Source organism: Primulina eburnea, chromosome 8 (assembly GCF_022965805.1).
Source record: "Primulina eburnea isolate SZY01 chromosome 8, ASM2296580v1, whole genome shotgun sequence".
NCBI classification, from domain to species: Eukaryota; Viridiplantae; Streptophyta; class Magnoliopsida; order Lamiales; family Gesneriaceae; genus Primulina; species Primulina eburnea.
The window spans coordinates 41820958-41839896 of NC_133108.1; the positions used below are offsets into that span (position 1 = coordinate 41820958).

Sequence of the window (18939 nt, forward strand, 5' to 3'; positions counted from 1 at the left end):
CTGGCTTACATGAGAAGCGAGTGAGCATTGTCAGGTTTTGGACCCCACTCGCCTTCTTACCTGGCTACAGGCTCTTTACAGCTTTTTTTTTTCCCAAAAGAGTTTCCCACTATTCCACGAGAGTGTTGTCCACCTCCGACCGACGCGCCTGTGATACGAAATCTCTAGGGTTTCTGCGAGTGCCACCCAGTGTACTGTAGATTGTACACTATATAAAACCCACTCTTCGACTCCCCATTCCCCCACATCCGCCACTCTCTCGCTCTCTGCTGGGCCCCTGATAATTACGCCACCATTTTAGTGGTGCTATAAAGTAATCAGTGATTCTTCTGGGGGAAGCAAGATCCCGTAATTCTCTCCCTATTCCGCTTCCCGCCATATATAATTTCCGTCTCTGGTTTTCCCTTTCTTGAAGAAGTAACAGGTTCTTTGCTATGGCGAAACAGTTGGATGATGGGGAGTTCTGGCTGCCGTCGGGGTTCCTGACTGGCGATGAACTGCTCGCTGATTTCAGAGCTGACCGCTTCAGAACGCAACCGGGTGATGATTTTTCACATGGGTTCCGGTGTTCTTCCGGATTTAGCTCGGATCTGAGTTCGCCTGTTGAGTCATTCATGGGTTCATCGGAAACCGAGAGCGACGAAGATGATTTCATTGCCTTTCTTACTCGGAAGATAGCTTATTCTACTCTAAAAGACTCCAATATCTTGTCTGAGTACCTGGAACAGGTAAAGATTGATTCTTTCTACTTTACCTTTCATTATTGAAGAAATCTGGAGTTATTTGGTTTCATTTCTTTTCAGGGATTGAAGTTATCTGGTTCACCGCAGTCAACTCTTTGCGGGTATAAACCAGGTTCCTGTCGAGGAAGTCCCAAGAGCATTTCTCAATTCCCTTCGCCGACGGAAGTTAAAATACCTGCCGTTTGCGATTTGCTGTACGCTGCTGCCGGGGAGGTTGCGAGGATGCGGGCGAGTCAAGAGGCGAAAGCGTTTTATTCAACCAAACACAGCACTTTTTCTGTTCCCCAGACGAACCCTAGCATCAGTGTCTGGAATTTGCTCGAATCATAAAACACATGTCCAAATCTCCCCGCAGCATATGCATGCAGCCAATGTTAGTATAACTCTGTTTTAACTCTACATCCTTGTTTCCCATTTTAGATCTCTAATTTTTTTATAACTGAGATGGCGTTGTTCAGTTTCAGAAGATGAATGGGATTTTGGGACAAGAGAAACTAGGAAACCAGTTTCAGAATGGAAGGAATTTAGGGGAAAGAAGAAACGGGCTATCCGCCGCTGCTTGGCCTACTTTACAACAGTCTCACCAGCAACCGCCGCTTGTACCACGTTCAGGGATGAGGTCTGTTTATCTTGGGGAAAACGAAGCCAAGAAGGGAAGAACCGGAACTGGAGTCTTTTTGCCCCGAAGATATGAAACCACCACTCCCCTTGAAACTCGCAAGAAACCAGGTTACTTGCTGCTTGCACAAAAGTATCCATATGTGTGATTAGTTGGTTTCTAATATCTGTTCGTTTGTGCTGATTAAAGTCTTTCGACTGTTTGTGAATTTACAGTAGAGAGAGTGTTCCATGCTCTGAATTTGAATCTTGAATCTATGGAAATTCCGGCGCAAGCCCAGTTCAGAGGCATTTCAAATATCAAGCCTCAATATGGTAAAATTTGAGCAGTAATTGGCCATTTCATTTAACCTGAGTGGAATGTGAATATCTGAATGAGTTCTTATTTCTCGTAGATGCCACTTTGAAGCCTGTTTCTAACATCAGAATTGCTCAACAGAAAGATTTTGGCGCACGGTCAGTGATGAATCAAGAACTCTGGCTTCCTCAGGAATGGACTTACTAACAAACTCGAATATGGTCGTGCTGAATGGTGGGAAAATGTCGAGGAATTCTTTTGGTTCATTTAGGATTAAGTTTTTTGCTGGCAAGTGATTAGGGGATGGTATGTTAGAATTAACCAGCAATTAAGTATGTTATAATAATAGTAATAATTAAGATTATATTCAGAAAGAATAAATATTCCTTGAAAATCTTCACTTTGAAAGGGAGGGAGGCCCTACTCGCTCTTTTTGGCTGGAGGTTCAAGAAAGTGGTTGATCACAGTTCCTCTTCCCAGTTGGAAATTTTCGAAGGCTTATATATTATTTTATTATATAATAATCTTATATAGGGAAAATAGGGTTATATATATATATATATATATATTATATAGTATTTTAAGCTTGTTTAGATGGTAGGTATCATAGTAGCATTCCCGCCCAGTAGGTGGGCTTAACCAGCGAGTTGGGTTCTGTTTTTGGTTGATGCTCCAACCTGTTCGTTTTTAATTTGTATGCAGTTGTGTGAACTACATTTGGTTTGTAATGAATATCTATCTTATTATCAATAAAGTGAAGGTTCAGTGCTGGTTTCCAGTTTAATGCTCTCTTCAAGTACACATTTATTGGTATTTAATCGACTAGTTTACGGATGATTGTGTTTAAATAGTGGATTACATGGGGAACGGCAAAAGCACTTGCTCTGCACATTCCGTGGTGCTGTCTTTTGACCATGGTGTCTCCTTTATTTTCCTTTATTTGTTCGTTTCGGCAAATCTTTTGGGGGCCTGCTTCGTTCGGTCGCCTTCCGTTATGCTCCAGTTGGGTAAATCTAATATAATATGTATCTGGTCTGAGAAAGGTAATGGATTTCAGTTTTCTGAAAAATGAAGTCGTTTATATCCATTGTCAAATTCTTATAGTAAGTGTTCAATGGATGAATTTGAAATCCATGATCAGGTTACATTTGGACGATTGAATTTGAAATTCATGATTTTGAAATCCATTATCAGGTTACATTTGGATGAATGAATTTGAATTTTGATTATAGTTGTATAGTTAACAATGAAATAATATTAAATCAATATTTTATTTATTTACATGTTAGTTAAACAAAGTAGAATACATTTCAAATGTCACGATTATTAGGAGTGAAATCCATTTTAATTAAAATGAAACATTATGTAAACATGTAACGAAGTGAATTTTAATTTTATGGTATTATTCATCTGAAACTACAAATATACATTAAATTACATTTGAAATACATGAACGTGAAATACAACTTATCCAAATGGAATATAAGGACATTGTGTATCCGTTAATGTAATTAAAGTTATATATTTTAGGAACTTTCAAACCGGCTGACTGGTAGAGTAGAGTGGCTATGTAACATATGCACTTGCTTCGAGGGAAAGGATTTCAGTCGATTGGGTTTCATGACCTGTCAATACGTGGAACAAATAATGGCTTTGCTTATTTTTATTATTCCTATCAAATTTCAAAGACTATTGCCCCCACACATCATTATTTTTTAAAAAAGCTCCTCACTATAGTGAATTTACCTGGCACCTCACGACTTTTGTGCTCCAAGATATTATCTTTAAATGACTCGAGTAAGAAATTTATTGAGTTTTCATGAAATGGTTGCTAGACTTGATATTTTTAGTTGATTTAGTGTATTTAGAGCGTTTTATTATATGTTTGAGAACAAAAATGTATTTAAAGGCGAATATTTAACATTATATGTAAGATGAATATTTAATTTTATTTTAGAGTGCAAATGAATTTATTTAACGAGATTGCCTTAGTCTGCAAGGTTTGATAAGTTGGACTTTGGAGGGTGTAGGGCATGATGAAAGCCCGTGCCATGTTGCTTTGCTTCACCTGAACGTAACATCTCGCCATTATCATTTACACGATTCAATCAAGTCTAACTTGTAAGAAAAAACATGAAAAGTTTAATGTAGTATTCATCTTAATTATGTTTTGATGCCCTAATTCCTATGTACAGGTTGTTATAGCTGTCTCGACGATCAAGATTTTGTTTAGTTTACGTGTGAAACTATTCGTCGATTGCATAAAAATCGTTTGCCTTCCTTCGTGTTTGTGTTTCAAGTAGAATTATGCGACTGTAGATTAGAAACTTCTGGTCAAATTTGGGAGAGTGGAGGCTAAACTCAATGAAGGGGGATTGATCAAGGACGAAATATTAAATTCTTTTTTTTTCCATAAATTTTTTTTTTCCCTAGAGGAGGTGGTTTTACGATTTTGAACCTGGTGAGGATGGAGGAAGAATGGGGATTGTGTGCTGTCCATGTTCCATGATTTGGACAAACCATGTTTACTTTCATCCGTAAAAATAGATATCGTGTGGTGCATTAAATCCTTTTAAATTAAACGTATAAGCCGCCTTATTTTCTCCAGACTGTCCACTACATTAGTAGACAAGAAATTTGACATGGTATGCATATATATGTTTTCTGGCCTATAAATTTCACATCAAAACCAATATAATTAAGTTTCGGCTCAATAATAGGGCCTGGCCATTTCTTTTTTCAGCGAACCGACCCCCGAAAACTACGCATCCAACTTCATGGCCCAAAACTGCAAGAATGAAAACCCCGCCATTATACTGTTATAGGACACCACAATGTGAAATGTGTGTGTGTAAAATGTTATATTTTGTGACTTTTAACATGTTTAAAGTAGATTCGATTGCTCCCTTTAGTTTCTACTGCTATTTTTTTTCTAAATAAAAAATCAAAGAGATTACCTTTTTTTTATATCATATGAAAATTAACTTTTACGTATAATTATCTTGGCAAAAACTTGTGTGAGAAGGTCTCACGGGGTCGTATTTTGTTCACGATGAACCTTATAATACATATGTTTACGTGTGTGTAAGATCCCCAAATCCATTCTAAAACATTTTGATTTTACAAATCTTTAATTACAAATATCTGTTGGTGTATATCATTAATTTATTTTTTATTTAATTATATTCGTATACTGGTTAAAATTGAATTTTGTTGCTATAAACTTTAAAGTGACTTAAGATATTCTTGGAAAAATATTCTTAACGGATTAAGATATATTTAATTACATCAATTTAGAATTTCTCTTTTCTTATAATTTTTTTTCATCGTCTTCAACAAAAATAAGTCTCTTTCTATAAGCAAAAAAATGGCTCTTGGACTCATATAACATTCTGGAGAATAGGACGATCTCATATATCTTTATCCGTAACACAGGTTAACTAGGTTTATATCTAAAACAAAATATAATATTTTTTCATGGGTCGGGTTGAAGTCATATATCACAAAATTAACTCGTGAGACTATGTCATCGAATTTTACTTTTCGTGTACTCCCGAAATGGCCGTATGACTATGGAAGAGGTTAAAAAAATATTTTCGTATTTTATTCGAAAATCCAAACGTAATCCACGACCATTTTGAATTAATAACACCAATATTGGATTTTTTTTACCGGACTTTAATTTTTGTACTATTAAAATTGTGGAAGAGCTAATTCAGTGAGTTGAATTTTTAGGTCTTAAATCTGCCTTTTAATAAAATTATTTGATGAGTTTGAATCTACTGCAAATTTCAAAACTGAGAACAAAAAACTTTTAAGATCTTTTTATTCCACCACTTTGGAAAGATTCTTGGAAGATGGAAACATCTTAATCCACAGAAGATTTGGTAATGCATTTAATAGAGCATTAAATGAAAGTTTGATAATTTCGAACACAGTTATTATATTCGAAAACGATGCAGCTAAACTTTTAGAAGTCAATGAGTCAGATAAATTAATTATTTTGAAATAATTTGTCTGACAATTAAATGAAGACTATAAAAATCGCAGCATTTAATACATTGAAAACCACGTACAAAGGTGAATGAGATGTCATGGTAGAGTTATTATCTCTGCCGCAAAGGATAGCACGAACTCAACTGTTACGAAATCAAATTGTCCGAACAAAACGATCGAGTATCTAGTCAAATCTTTTAACTTTCTTAAACTCGCATGAGTAAAGATTGTTGGATTAAATGTATTGGGCTGTGAGGTTTATGGATTTTTTATGTAAGTGAATTGAAATTTGAAAAGATGGGTTTGTCCCACATTGAAAAAATATAGTGGTATATATAAGTTTATATTGTGTTACGATTTATGTAAGTGTAACAATGGTTTGTCAAGAGGCTCTCTCTCGCTCACGTCGGCGCAGAGAGGTTGCAAATCATGAGCTCGATTTGAATTTGAAAAGATTTTAACTTGTGTGCAATCGTACGAGCGCGACCTAGGTGGGTCGAATGTTCGGAATTTGAAATCAAGACAAAAATCACCTAGCTAGTCTATGCCAACTTTTGTTATTTTTCGGTTGAGACCTTTCACATACTCTCGAGACTTTTCGCATGGCCTGACTTTTGGTGCTTCGTCTGCCCAACCTTTGGTGCTTTATCTGCCATCTAAGGCCAGAAAAATGCACAACGAAATCCACTTTCTCCTACAATCTCAGCATTCTGCTACTACTTGTTTACTGTGTTTCTGCACCTACTTCGTCAACTGATAAAGTTAGTTACTGTTTTGTTCGCTAGCATAATGATTTGTGCGACATTACTGCTAGTCTACACATCGTATCTTGAGAAACAGACGTCCGGTGGAACCTCGAAGCACATACCGGAAGAGGCGAACTTGTTTTAAAGAAACTATACATGTTAGAGCCTCATTTGATTTTGCTTTATTTTGCACTATAATCATATTATAAACAACACACTTGTTTCGATTACTGCTTTATTTTTACGAGTTCATTTCTACGCCAATGTAATTTAGCACTTTTATAACAAAGATCGATGAGTTTGCTTCTTTCGTTACATATTTTATCGAGAATGTAGAGTTATTACAAGTGTAGGGTTTCAGAAATTAATCTTGAAGGATCTATTTGCCTCTCTAGACAGAATTTTTTATTGAACTTGTTCCGAGTAAATTTGATTCCAACATAGCTTGTTATTTCAAAGTAAAATAGTGAAGTGGAGTCATACTAATTGCTTGTAGACGAATACATGAGAAATGTTAAAAAATAAATAAACAAAAGGACAATTATCAGATACCATGGAGGCATGGACCACGAATCTCAATCTCATTTTCAGTCCAAATTACGCGTGATATATACAATGACACTTAAAATTGTATATATATAATCAATAAAAGTGACATAATTAAGCATTCGAAGCCACTTGCTTCGTGCAGTTGAAGTGGTCCAAAGAGTTTCTCCCCACCCATCCAAGTGTTCGAACATGTCTTAAGCGTTGTTTATTTTGATTAATGTAACGGAATATTGCGTACCAAAGTTAGTTAGTGCCATATTAATAACAACACGAGGATTTTATAGCATGTATCTCCTCTTGCTTCAAATATGAACCAAAATATACATTAACATGGTGGTATTGCAAATATTCTCGAAACATAAATGATATTGACGCATGCTTCGACAATGAACGTATATTATCGTAAATTACGTAAAAAGTTAGATTATTTTAGCCGTTAAAATTGAGTCATGAGGGTAACAAGTGGTGATATATCCATAGTCATCCAGTTCCATCTAAATATTCCCCTGCCACCTGGTGTGCCAGACAATATCGTTACAATTGATTAGGATATCAACATGGGATGTCAGAGTGATTGGAGGGGCGTCTCTTATTTTTCCCGAAAGTTTAGGTTTCGTCTCTCCAAATTAATTAAATTCCCCAACACATTCGAATTTGCCACTTCTCCCAAAGTATTGGATCCAGCGTACATGGGTAAATTCGATTGATTCACAGGCACTGCCTGAATCCATTCAAATTCCGACACGTGGCATTTTTATTCCTTTTTTTTAAACAAAAAATAACCAAGAAAGATATATAAATTACAAAAGTCATAACTATGGTTAGGGTTTGACCCAATAATTCAAAAAATCCCTTCCCGCATACATCTTTCTATTTTGGAATTGTAGACTACCCTTTTCTCCTGTTTCTTCTTCCGCCGTTCACACTTCTTCAACGTTGGTCAATTGATTAAAAATTGGGACATCAGCTTCCTTTAAAGGTGAGTTTTTTTACAAGGAGTGTGCGAGATTTAGAATTCTTCACTCGTTCTCTGTTGTATTACTTTACTGGTTATATATCAAACTTCATCATCTTCAAATATCAAAGAATTGAATTGGATCACAGCCGCAGAATATTTATTACCGCAACCCTATAAGGATCCGGTAGCAGAGATAAAGGGCAAATACATTCAAGACATCAGTATTCATTTTTCTATATAGTCAAAGGCCTGTGTAAATTTAAATAACAAGTCTTCGCAAGGTCGAAATCCTATCAAACTTCATCATCTTCAAATATCAAAGAATTGAATTGGATCACAGCCGCCGAATATTTATTACCGCAACCCTATAAGGATCCGGTAGCAGAGATAAAGCGCAAATACATTCAAGACATCAGTATTCATTTTCTATATAGTCAAAGACCGGCAAAAACTGAAACGACTAAAAGAAAATATGTGCTTCACAATCAGAATTACAAATGTTTTCCTTGTACCTGCAGCAAGGTGGAAGCGTTGCGAGGAAGAAGCGTTGCTAACGGCGGAGCACGATGGAAGCGTTGCTAATGGCGGAGCACGGTGGAAGCCATGGAAAACAACTAGCGGCGCAGGCGACGAAGAGGCGACACACGGTGAAGCGTTGCTAGGGGCGCATGGTGGAAGAGGCGGCGTCCGATGGAAGAAGCGAAGAAGAACAAAAGGAGATCAGCTTCATATCTACCAAGGAAAAACGTCGATAAAAGTTAAGGGAACAACGTCAATTAACCATGGTATGGTTTGGGCTTCAGAGTTAATTGTATCGATTTTATCTTTCTTGGTTATTTTTTGTTTAAAAAAAAAAGAATAAAAATGCCACGTGTCGGAATTTGAATGGATTCAGGCAGTGCCTGTTGAGATATAATCGACCGAACCGCGTACATGTTAGAAATGATTCAAGCAAAATTCAGGTCGGACAAGGTGTCAAAATCTGAATACTTCTGTCATGTCAAGTTAGAAGAAATACACTACATCTTCAAATTTAATTTTTGAAAAAAACATAATTATTTCTTTTATAAAATAACTAAAAATTTGACTTTGAATGAAATTATATGCACGTAAAATGAAAATTGTAAATAAATAATTTCGAGGGAGTCGTGGCAACCCCGACCCTTCTAGAAGGAAAGTAGCCAGGTACATCATTAATGGTGAATTGCCAGATGGGTTGCCTTGGGAAAGCAGAATGTCATGTTTCTTTTTACTTTTTCTTTTCTTTTTACAAAAAAATTACATTATTCCAATTAAAATTGATATATATATATATATACTATATATATATATATATATATATATAATTTTTTTTCCTTTCCTTTCTTATATAAAGCAGAATGTCATGTTTCTTTTTTCCTTTCCTTTCTTTTCTTTTCTTTTTAAATATTTTAGAAATAGACGATGTGATATCAGTTACATAAATTAATAAATTAACTAATTTATCGTTATCAGTTTTTACTATAATTTTTAATTAAAAAAGAAAGGGTTTAGATATATAAATAAATGTAATATTAGTGGTTGGATTAAACTTTTATCTGGAGTAGAAAGGTATACAAATTGGTTCTGAGTTCTGACGACTGAGGCCAATAATGAAAGTCTAAGTTAAGAATATGAGAAATTACGTATCAAAATCAAACTTTTCAAATTTATTTCTCAGTTAAACGTATAACGTAAAACCATCGATTTCATAACAAAATTGTGATTTTGTTTGGACAAATATTTATAAAATATATAAAAATTGATTTAAGAATAAACACGCGTTTGAACAACTATTTTATGATAATATTTTTACGGTTAAAATGTTTTAAAAGTTCTAAAACATCAATAAACACATTTAAACTAATATTCAAATATATACGCAGCGAACAATTTTTTAAAAAAGATTTGTTCAAGCACATATTTTAATTTTTTTTTATTTGTAAAAAACGAAAAAACGTTTTTAAAATAGTTGTCCAAATAGAATACACATATTGAAACAAACGATTCTCTAAACATCAGTATATTATAGATTAAATATAAATAAAATGAAGCTAAAGTTTTCTAGAATGAGTCATTATGAAAATTGAATTCGAAATGATGGATAATTTTATTATCTAAATTCCAAAATCATCCACAGCATTGCATTTGAATTGAAATATCAGTACAATCAATCAAAGGATAAATTAAACTTAACATTTGAGAATCTAAAATTCATTAAAAAGTAAATTTATCCAAATAAACTCAGAGTATGTTTCTTGTGATACGGTCTCACTAATCTTTATCTGTGAGACGGGTCAATCCTACCTATATTCACAATAAAAAGTAATATTCTTAGCATAAAAAGTAATACTTTTTCATGGATGACCCAAATAAGAGATCTATCTCACATAATATGATCCGTAAAACAGTTTCAGACAAGTTTTTGTCATAAACTCAATTCTTTTTTAAAATTCTCGACCTTTAATTCTCTAATCCAAATATTTGTCAATTGGTACCATACGATTCCAAATGTCGGTTATGGGTATCATTAATTAGGAAATATTGGGATTAAAGAAGATTAGTTAAACTAGTGGGCACGTGGACGTAGATGGTGGCACATTATAAAAAGTTAGTGTTGTTTGTCTCGTGATTGACTAACCCTTTTAATCTTACCTAATGACAACGTGACAGGGCATATTCACAAACTTGCATGAGGCATACCATTCCATTTCCATTCCATTCATTCCAATTGTCATACCACAAAATAGTCTTGGCATGAAAACTTAACGAACTCGATTTGATTTTTTTTTTATAGAGAAAACGACAAAAAAATTAGGTACATGACATCAAAAAGTATTACTTAGTATTATAAATATGAATATAATTGATTCATCTTACCAATAAATATTTATTTGACTGTTTGACAAAAGAGATGTGATGGTAAATACGACATTTGAGTTATTATGGGTAAAAACCACTTCTCTTGATATAATAATGTATAGTTAATTTATTCGACTTTAACATCTCATTAAAGTGCCATACGTAATAGGCCGGATTTATTGGATCCCCCTGGCATGCTTGCTTACAATCCTCGGCCAAATGGCGTCCCGATCCATGCTTGTTCAAATATTATAATATTTGTTTTGGAATTATTTTAATTTAGAAAGTATTATATTGAACAAGAACTTGTGTGAGACGGTTTCATGGATCGTATTTTGTGAGAAAGATCTTATTTGGATCATCCATGAAAAAATATTACTTTTTATGGTAAGAGCATTGCTTTTTATTGTCAATATTAGTAGGGTTGACCCGTCTCACAGATAAAGATTCGTGAGCGTCTAACAAGAGACCTATTCATTATATTATAACTATATTTTACATGTCGAAGTATTTTAAAATTTGGAAACGTAAATTTGGTGATACCGAAGCAATCGATCGACTGAGAAATGTGTCTTTTATATAATTTTGACAGAAATGTGTCTTTTAAAATTATTTTATATTTAAAACATTTATGTACTACATATATATTGCATGTGACAAGATTATCAGTTTAAATCCCTATTAAATTTTCTTTCCAATTTTTATTTTAGTTTATATATAAATCTTTACCTTTCCACCTCTCTCCCTGGTTATTTTGACTGTCCGTGTTCAACTCGTGTTTATTTTTTTATTCAGACAATGTGAGACGAATCAAAACAAAATTAGTACAAATTTAGTGAGTGTGAGAGAGAAGCAAAAGCACAATAAAATATATATCAGAGCGAAAAACTAGAGGAAAAAAAACGAACAACTCTGTATCCCAGTTTGAAGAGAGAGAGAAAAAGGTTCTTCTGTTGTGATTTTGATTTCAAACATTCGAAATTTCTTTTCGCATATATCGGCCGTTATATTCAAAGATCCTCGATTTGGCAGCTGGGTTTTGTGTGTTTCTTATATCGGAGCGGAATTTTCGGTTTTCTCGGTGGATTCTTGATCGAATATTGAAAGAAATTGAATTTTTGTGAGGGATGAAGCTGATTTCCAGAAGAGTCTTTCTCTGACGTAGTATGGCATTGTTGAAGTCTGATACTCACAGAGAAGATGTCGTTTTATTACATAGGTCGCGAGGCTTCAAAGGTCGGGCCTTTTTTCCTTGCACTTTTAGTTAATATATGCTCTTTCTGTTTCAGTTGAATGATTTCTGATTTTCATTTTTCTCCTTTTTTACTTTAATTTTCATGCTAGTTTTAGCGACTCGTCTTATTGATTTGTGTTTTTGTCTTTCTGATGTGAAGTTATGGAAGAGAATCTGTGCCGAAACCACAACAGAAATCAAGCTTCTTGCAGAAAATTGGAAGTACATTTTAGGGGGCCTCATCTGCCAGGTTTGTGCTTCTTTAAATTTCGACGGATCAGTCTCTGCTTGATTCTGGTGTTGGGTATTAGCTAGTGCGATAGAGTCAGAGCCATATTCCGAGAAAGACACCGATTTTAATGGACAACATGTATTGTAAAAACCTGAGAGCTTGATGTTTAATCCTTTCTGATTTTTTAGCTATTCTCGACTTAATCAACAACTATTGTGTAGATGATATAAATTTTTATTATGATATCTGTGGCTACAACTTTTGGGTGGTCAATGGTCAGTGCATACAAGCTTACTTCTGTAGTTTTTTAGATAGAAGTCAACAAAAGCATGAAATAGCCTTGTTTTGAAGATGGAATCGATGAAACAAACGTGTTTGAAAAATGGATGCCAAAGAAGAACCCATGTTTCAAATTACTTTTTACCTCTAGTGGCTACCTTTTAATTAAACTTTTTTGGGTTATTTAGAGGCAAACTCCAATAAACTGATTAGTAGGAGAAATGAATATCAGATACGTGCTTTGAAATGGCGAATTTGTAAATTTACTGGGAGACTAGGTATAAGACAAACCTGCCACTTGCAGTAAGTTTTTTCTCTGAACTAGTACGAGTTTCTTGTTATTCTTCCAATATTTTGGCCAATGGTTCAAGTTTTTTGGGAAGTTTGTTTTTATAAACGTGATATTTACAAGATATTTGTCATTCTTTGGGCATTAAATTGGTCTTTTCGGGAAGATGGTTGCTTCTCTCTAGCATCTTTAATTGTCATTAGGTTTTCCTTGGATGGAAATATGCTATGTGCTCTCCTGTTTGTAATTTATGATCTTTGTCTTTGTTGACTTTTACCAGTACATCCATGGGCTGGCAGCTCGAGGAGTCCATTACTTTCATCGACCAGGACCAATACTTCAGGATGTTGGCTTCTATCTTCTTCCAGTAAGCTTAAAATATTCTTCTAATGCTGTGCTTAACACAATTGTTGCCATTTTGTCAGTTCTGGAGATTTTCACTCGTGGTTTCATTTACCTGTACTGTAGGAGCTCGGGCAAGACAGAGCTTACATTAGTGAATTTGTATTTACATTTGTTTTTTTCTCTTTTGTGTTGGTGAGTTTTCCTTCTATGCTTCAGTATTTTCAATGTCTCTGGGAAGACTAATGCACTAAATATCCATGATGCTTCCTGCAGTGGACTTTCCATCCTTTCATTACAAAAAGCAAGAAGATCTACACTGTCTTAATATGGTGCAGGGTATTGGCATACTTAATTGTAAGTGAAAGTTTTGACAGATTTTTAATAAAGTCTTTGTGCACTAAGTTTGTAATTACATTGTTTTATAACAACCTATGAATGAACCTTGTCAATTGTCAAATCTCAGAAAATGTGTCTTTGGCTGTGGGACACTACGGTCTAGTTTATAGCACTCCGAAGAATCAATGATAATGATTTTGTAGCTAATTTTCTTTGTCGCAGGCTTCTCAAATTCTTCGAATCATAACTTTCTACTCTACACAACTTCCCGGTCCAAACTATCATTGTCGGGAGGTAAAAATGGCCCGAATTATTTTTTTCACATTGGATATCTAGCTTTCACTTTCTGCTGAAGATGTTTGCCATTGTTTCATGTTTCCTTCACAATGTATAAATGGATATATTATAATTTATTGAAAATTGTTATGAATGATTTAGGGATCAAAATTTGCCACGCTGCCTCGTCCTGATAATATTTTGGAAGTTCTATTAATGGGTAACAATTGCCGTGATTTATTTCTGCTGTTCTGAATAGATTTTTTAAAATCCTTTTCTTCATTGGAATAGTTATGGTTGTGCAGTTCCTAGCGGAGTGCTTTTTGGTTGTGGTGATTTGATATTTTCATCTCACATGATATTCTCCCTAGTCTTTGTTCGGACATATCATAAGTACGGTACTCGAAGGTAAATATCACAGGCTATCTCATGATATACTTTTTAATAGAACAGATACATATATAAAATATTTGATAAGCGGTCATTGTTTGTAACATAAAGAAAAAAGGGTCCATAATGAGAGGGAGGGATTTTATTTATTTTTAAACCCCAGAAATGCCCCTCATTTAACCACGATCTCTAAAGTTTTTGTTTATTGGTGCGGTGTTCCAGGTTTCTGAAGCAGTGTGCTTGGTTAACCGTCGTAATCCAGAGCTTGTTGATTATTGCAGCGCGTAAACATTATACAGTCGATATCGTTGTTGCATGGTAAATATATGCTTACTTAAGTTCCTTCTTTAAATTCAAAATGATGATGTAATAGATTGTCAACGCCTGAATTTGTTCCAGGTACACTGTTAATCTAGTCGTGTTCTTTATCGACAAAAAAATGCCAGGTTGGTGTTTCTTTTTCTTCAAAGCACATATCTGTTTCATAATTTATTTATCTTATCAGAACCCCATTTTTGCTAAATCTTGAGCCTTAACTTGAAAATTGTTTCCACAGAACTTCCGGATCGTTCTGGAGCCGCAGGGCTCTTGCTCCCATTGAGCAAGGATAGCAAGACTAAGGAAGAGATTAATCACAAACTCTTGAATGGAAGTACTGGAGATTCTGTTGACTGGGTACCAAAATTATATTTTACCTTTCTTTTACCTGCTTGATGAATTTGATTTGTAATAACGAGTTGCATTTAAAATTGTTCGTTTTCTCTTCAGAGGTCAAGAACTCAAATTAATGGCAAGATTATTGAAGAAGGAAATATTGTACATGTTGAGGCAATTATCAATGGTTTATGATGAAGAAACTAAACACGTGTGCTGTTGCTGAAACTAATACATTGTTGTTGGTCATTTGACTTCATGATTCTCCGCACAATCAGTATACATCAATTGTATTCAATATCATGGAAGTCGGGTGATTACTTTCAAATTTTTGTATGTCATAAAAAAAATTCCATAGTGTATCTTGGAATTCCATATTTTCTTGTTCCTTGAATCATTATTTATCTTCATCCTTAATCTATTTTGCATTCTTGTAAATATCTGGGAATCTTTAAATGGTACCAAGAAAACAATCTTATCTCTTCTGGTAGATCATATAAGGCGATACAGATGGATTTAGAAATTCAATGTATTTGGTTGTGGTGGGAGGAAACATTTAGATTTCTATTAGATATATTTTAACATGAATTTTTCTTTTTATGTTGGATAAATGCCCATACACCCAGCTCTTTTGGTCAGTCCTGAGTAGAGGTATTACAAGTTCGAACGGCTGGAATTTCTTAAGCTCGTTTACAAGGCTCATGAGCAAACGTTCCTTTTGGTCTGCCCTAAGAACTGTCAGCCACTAAAACGTAATGAGCTTCGTTTATCTACTTCCCAGTTATCATGATCGCGATACCTGTATGTTTGGATAGTTTTTTGGTGGTGAAATGGATATATCTGTGGGGAAACACATGCTTGCCTAAATCTTGACAGAGGAGAAAATTTTCCTTGCTACTCAAGAACCTTTCAATATTGGAAACATGTCCTTATCTTATATCCAATTGAATATTGAATCACATATCTTGCAGAGGCCAACCCCCACTATATCTAGCCTTGAAAGGATACATTTCTTGATTTAGAGATGAAGAAAAATTGCCTAATTCCATGTGCTAGTAGGCTCCCATCTGTTGAATTTTTCCTCTCTGTCGAAAATTTCAAGGACCATGTCCAAACTTGGAATATACTACACTCTGTTGTGTTTGGGTCCCATGAATTTCCATTTTATCTGCAATACAATGGTTACTTGAATTTATGCTGTGTCCTTGTCTCGAACTATATTTAATTACGCGTCACGCGTACATTTCCATAAGCAAATTAAAGTTCGTAAAGTAAATGAAGCAAACGTAAATTAAGGTGTTGTAGCTTTCATGTTATAAAATTACATGTTTTGTGTGTATTAATGTTCTTTCCCACACCAATAAGTTAAGTACGAGGTTTTATGATTTGCGAAGTCTAATAATAGGTTGAGCTGAAGTTGATTTGGTCCAAATTCATATGAGGCTTAGATTGGCCCATTTTGATTGTAAAACGAGACCACGTCAATGCACGACAATCTCTCCTATACTTAATTTAGATATAATCAATCCAAAAAGTGTCAAATTCTCATGTTAATATGTTTTAGACAAAAAAACTGGTGTGGGTCGGTTTCACGGGTCGTATTTGTGAGAAAGATATCTTATTTGAGTCATCCATGAAAAAATATTACTTTTTATGTTAAGAGTATTACTTTTTATTGTAAATATCAGTAGGATTGACATGTTGCACAGATTATGATCGTTAAACGGTTTCATATGAGCCACACTCTATGTTTTATCATGTTATGTGTATAAAAATTTGGGCAATTACCATTTAGCACCTATGTGAAAACGCAAAAAACTCATAATATATTATTATAAGAATTAATGAATTTTACAAACAATGAAATTTCTTGTGGTAAGATCTTTTCTTCTGGAAATGTTAAAATAATTATTTTAAGAATATTAACCCAAGTGGTGTCAATATCGATGATCTACAAGAGAAAAGAGAAATGAGAAATGAAGGAAATTTTCTACGAATAATCCAAAATCATAGTCAAGTCGAAATCCAAATCCAATTTCTTTTCGATTACTGTAAATTATCCGTAAGTTTAAAAATAAAAAAAATGTTGGAGTAGACTCTTGACTCGTTCATGGTACTAGAATCGTCTATTTAAATTTGGAATTGAGACCGAGTCCAAATTCTAACAATTTGAACCGCGTTTTTAGCCTCTTGTAGATTCCAACAAAATAACTGATTTCCCTGTGGATGTGGTATACAAAGTGCTCTGAAAGGTGTTCGTTATACGGACGTAGGGTGATCGTCCACCACCTCGATTTTTAGAAAGTTGATATCATTAGGGTTGTCAAAATAATCAAACACTCAGACTATCTAGTCATCGCCTAAGTGATAGTCTAATTTAATATATAATTTTTTTATTTTTATTTTTATTTTTTTTAAAAAAATAATTGTTTGACATATTTTTCAATCAATTTGTATCAAATAAAGATGAATAACACATGTTGATTGCAATTTCACCAAATTATTCAATCACCCATAATTATCGAGTATTATATTCTTAGACAATATTCTTTATTAGGGCTAACACATCATGATCACCTGTTGTTTGCATTTAGAATACACTTTTCTTCTATGGTAACTTTTTATGTAAAACAATAATATTTTAAAGTAGTTTTCTCTGTTTTTCATTTAGTTGAGTGTAACGTTTTTTTTATTATAGCTTAAAATTTTTGATAACTTTTATTTTATTCTTGTTTTGTATTTCTAATATTTGTTTTTTGTTTTTTTTTATTAAATAAACTTTTTTGGTTTTGAAAAAGACAATTTTTTAAAAATAGTAAATCCTAAACGGATCTCACGATTTTTTTAATCTAGAAAACTTGTAGCTGTTATTTTTTGTGTTTTGGGTAAACTCAGTAACCTGAAAACCACGTTAACTAGATATAATACATTGGACAAACCCTGTGTTGTAATCTCAAAATTGGGATGACAAAGACAGAGAAGATTGAACCTCTAATTTCTTTGGAGATGCTAGTCATACCCTACCATCCAAGCTATCCCTTGAGAACTATATGGACCTCACGCTTGCTCATCATGGGTATAGGAGTTATTATTATTTTTTGTTTTTTTAGTCAATGAAAAGAAATATTGTTATAATTATAATTGAGTCTCGAATTTGAGACATAATCTTCTACATAAATTTTTTGTACTATATGAGATATAAGTCATCGGTGGTATGAGAGTTATTGTTACAAGCATGAGATAACAAATTTAATGCTAAATACAAATACAGATAAAAAAAAAAATACGTTCATACAAAATATACATATTAACGAAAATATCGTTAATATTTTTCTGCGAATCAAATTAAAATTTAACAACTTATTCATGTTTAAAGTTCCAACCTTCTCAAATAATTCATTTTATACTTCAAATAACATTTTACAATAGAAGAATTACCATCCAAAACAAAACTAGTGATCATATACTTATCGTATCAATTTTGATGCTAGTTGCAAAAACTGGCTTGGAATTGGTCTCCTTCGATTAATGAATAAGAACAGCGTAACCAAGTAATCTGCTAATAGAATACCCAGAAAAAGACAGGACATAAATTAAAAATGATTATATGGTTTTTTTAGCAATTAACGAGTCTTATGTATAATCATATAATTAATTATCAAATCGTGTAAAAAATTAAATAATAATTAATTTATGAAAGAAGTGTGCATAACTGAGGATTTGGTCGACGTCACAGGATATTTTGACTTTGACTTCTATAGAAATAATCGTTTATTTCTTTATTCCAACCATTCTTATTCTCTCTTGCCGGCTATCCATGTGCTAAAATTTGATCTTATTTTTTTAGAAAATCAATTATTATTGTTAATGTAGGACGGAGTGCTTACCGCTTTACCAAAAGCTATAGCTAGTGGTAATGGTGCAACTCAAATCTTTTAAACCGCACAGCAGCACAAGCACCATGGTTCGATCGCTCTACCAAGCAAGGACAATTATTGCACCCAACAATCTCCCTCCCAATAATTGCACTCCTTGCAATCAATGGGAATCGAACCCATGACCTTGACTCTGATACCAATTGTAGGACCGAGTGCTTACCGCTTTACCAAAAACTAT

General features: G+C 33.8%; 2 protein-coding genes across 5 annotated transcripts; both read left to right on the forward strand.

The window, feature by feature from the left end:
• Positions 1-230: 230 nt before the first annotated feature.
• On the forward strand, positions 231-2441 carry LOC140839888 (uncharacterized). 4 transcript variants are annotated; one of them, XM_073206873.1, is made up of 5 exons: positions 231-728; positions 804-1116; positions 1202-1472; positions 1581-1676; positions 1757-2441. In XM_073206873.1, the coding sequence occupies exons 2-5, from the start codon at positions 1102-1104 to the stop codon at positions 1864-1866; spliced, it is 492 nt and encodes a 163-aa protein (XP_073062974.1). In that variant the 5' UTR covers positions 231-728; positions 804-1101; the 3' UTR covers positions 1867-2441. The 4 variants fall into 4 exon arrangements, 2 of the variants coding, with proteins under 2 accessions (XP_073062974.1, XP_073062973.1); XR_012119805.1 differs by having other exon boundaries at positions 233-728; positions 1578-1676; XR_012119806.1 differs by having other exon boundaries at positions 233-728.
• A 9141-nt stretch (positions 2442-11582) lies between these two features.
• LOC140839889 (phosphatidylinositol:ceramide inositolphosphotransferase 2-like) lies at positions 11583-15233 on the forward strand. Its single transcript, XM_073206874.1, has 12 exons — positions 11583-12024; positions 12183-12272; positions 13103-13189; positions 13291-13359; positions 13441-13521; positions 13726-13797; positions 13942-13999; positions 14085-14187; positions 14392-14487; positions 14569-14615; positions 14726-14844; positions 14938-15233. The coding sequence occupies exons 1-12, from the start codon at positions 11989-11991 to the stop codon at positions 15016-15018; spliced, it is 939 nt and encodes a 312-aa protein (XP_073062975.1). The 5' UTR covers positions 11583-11988; the 3' UTR covers positions 15019-15233.
• Positions 15234-18939: the final 3706 nt, after the last annotated feature.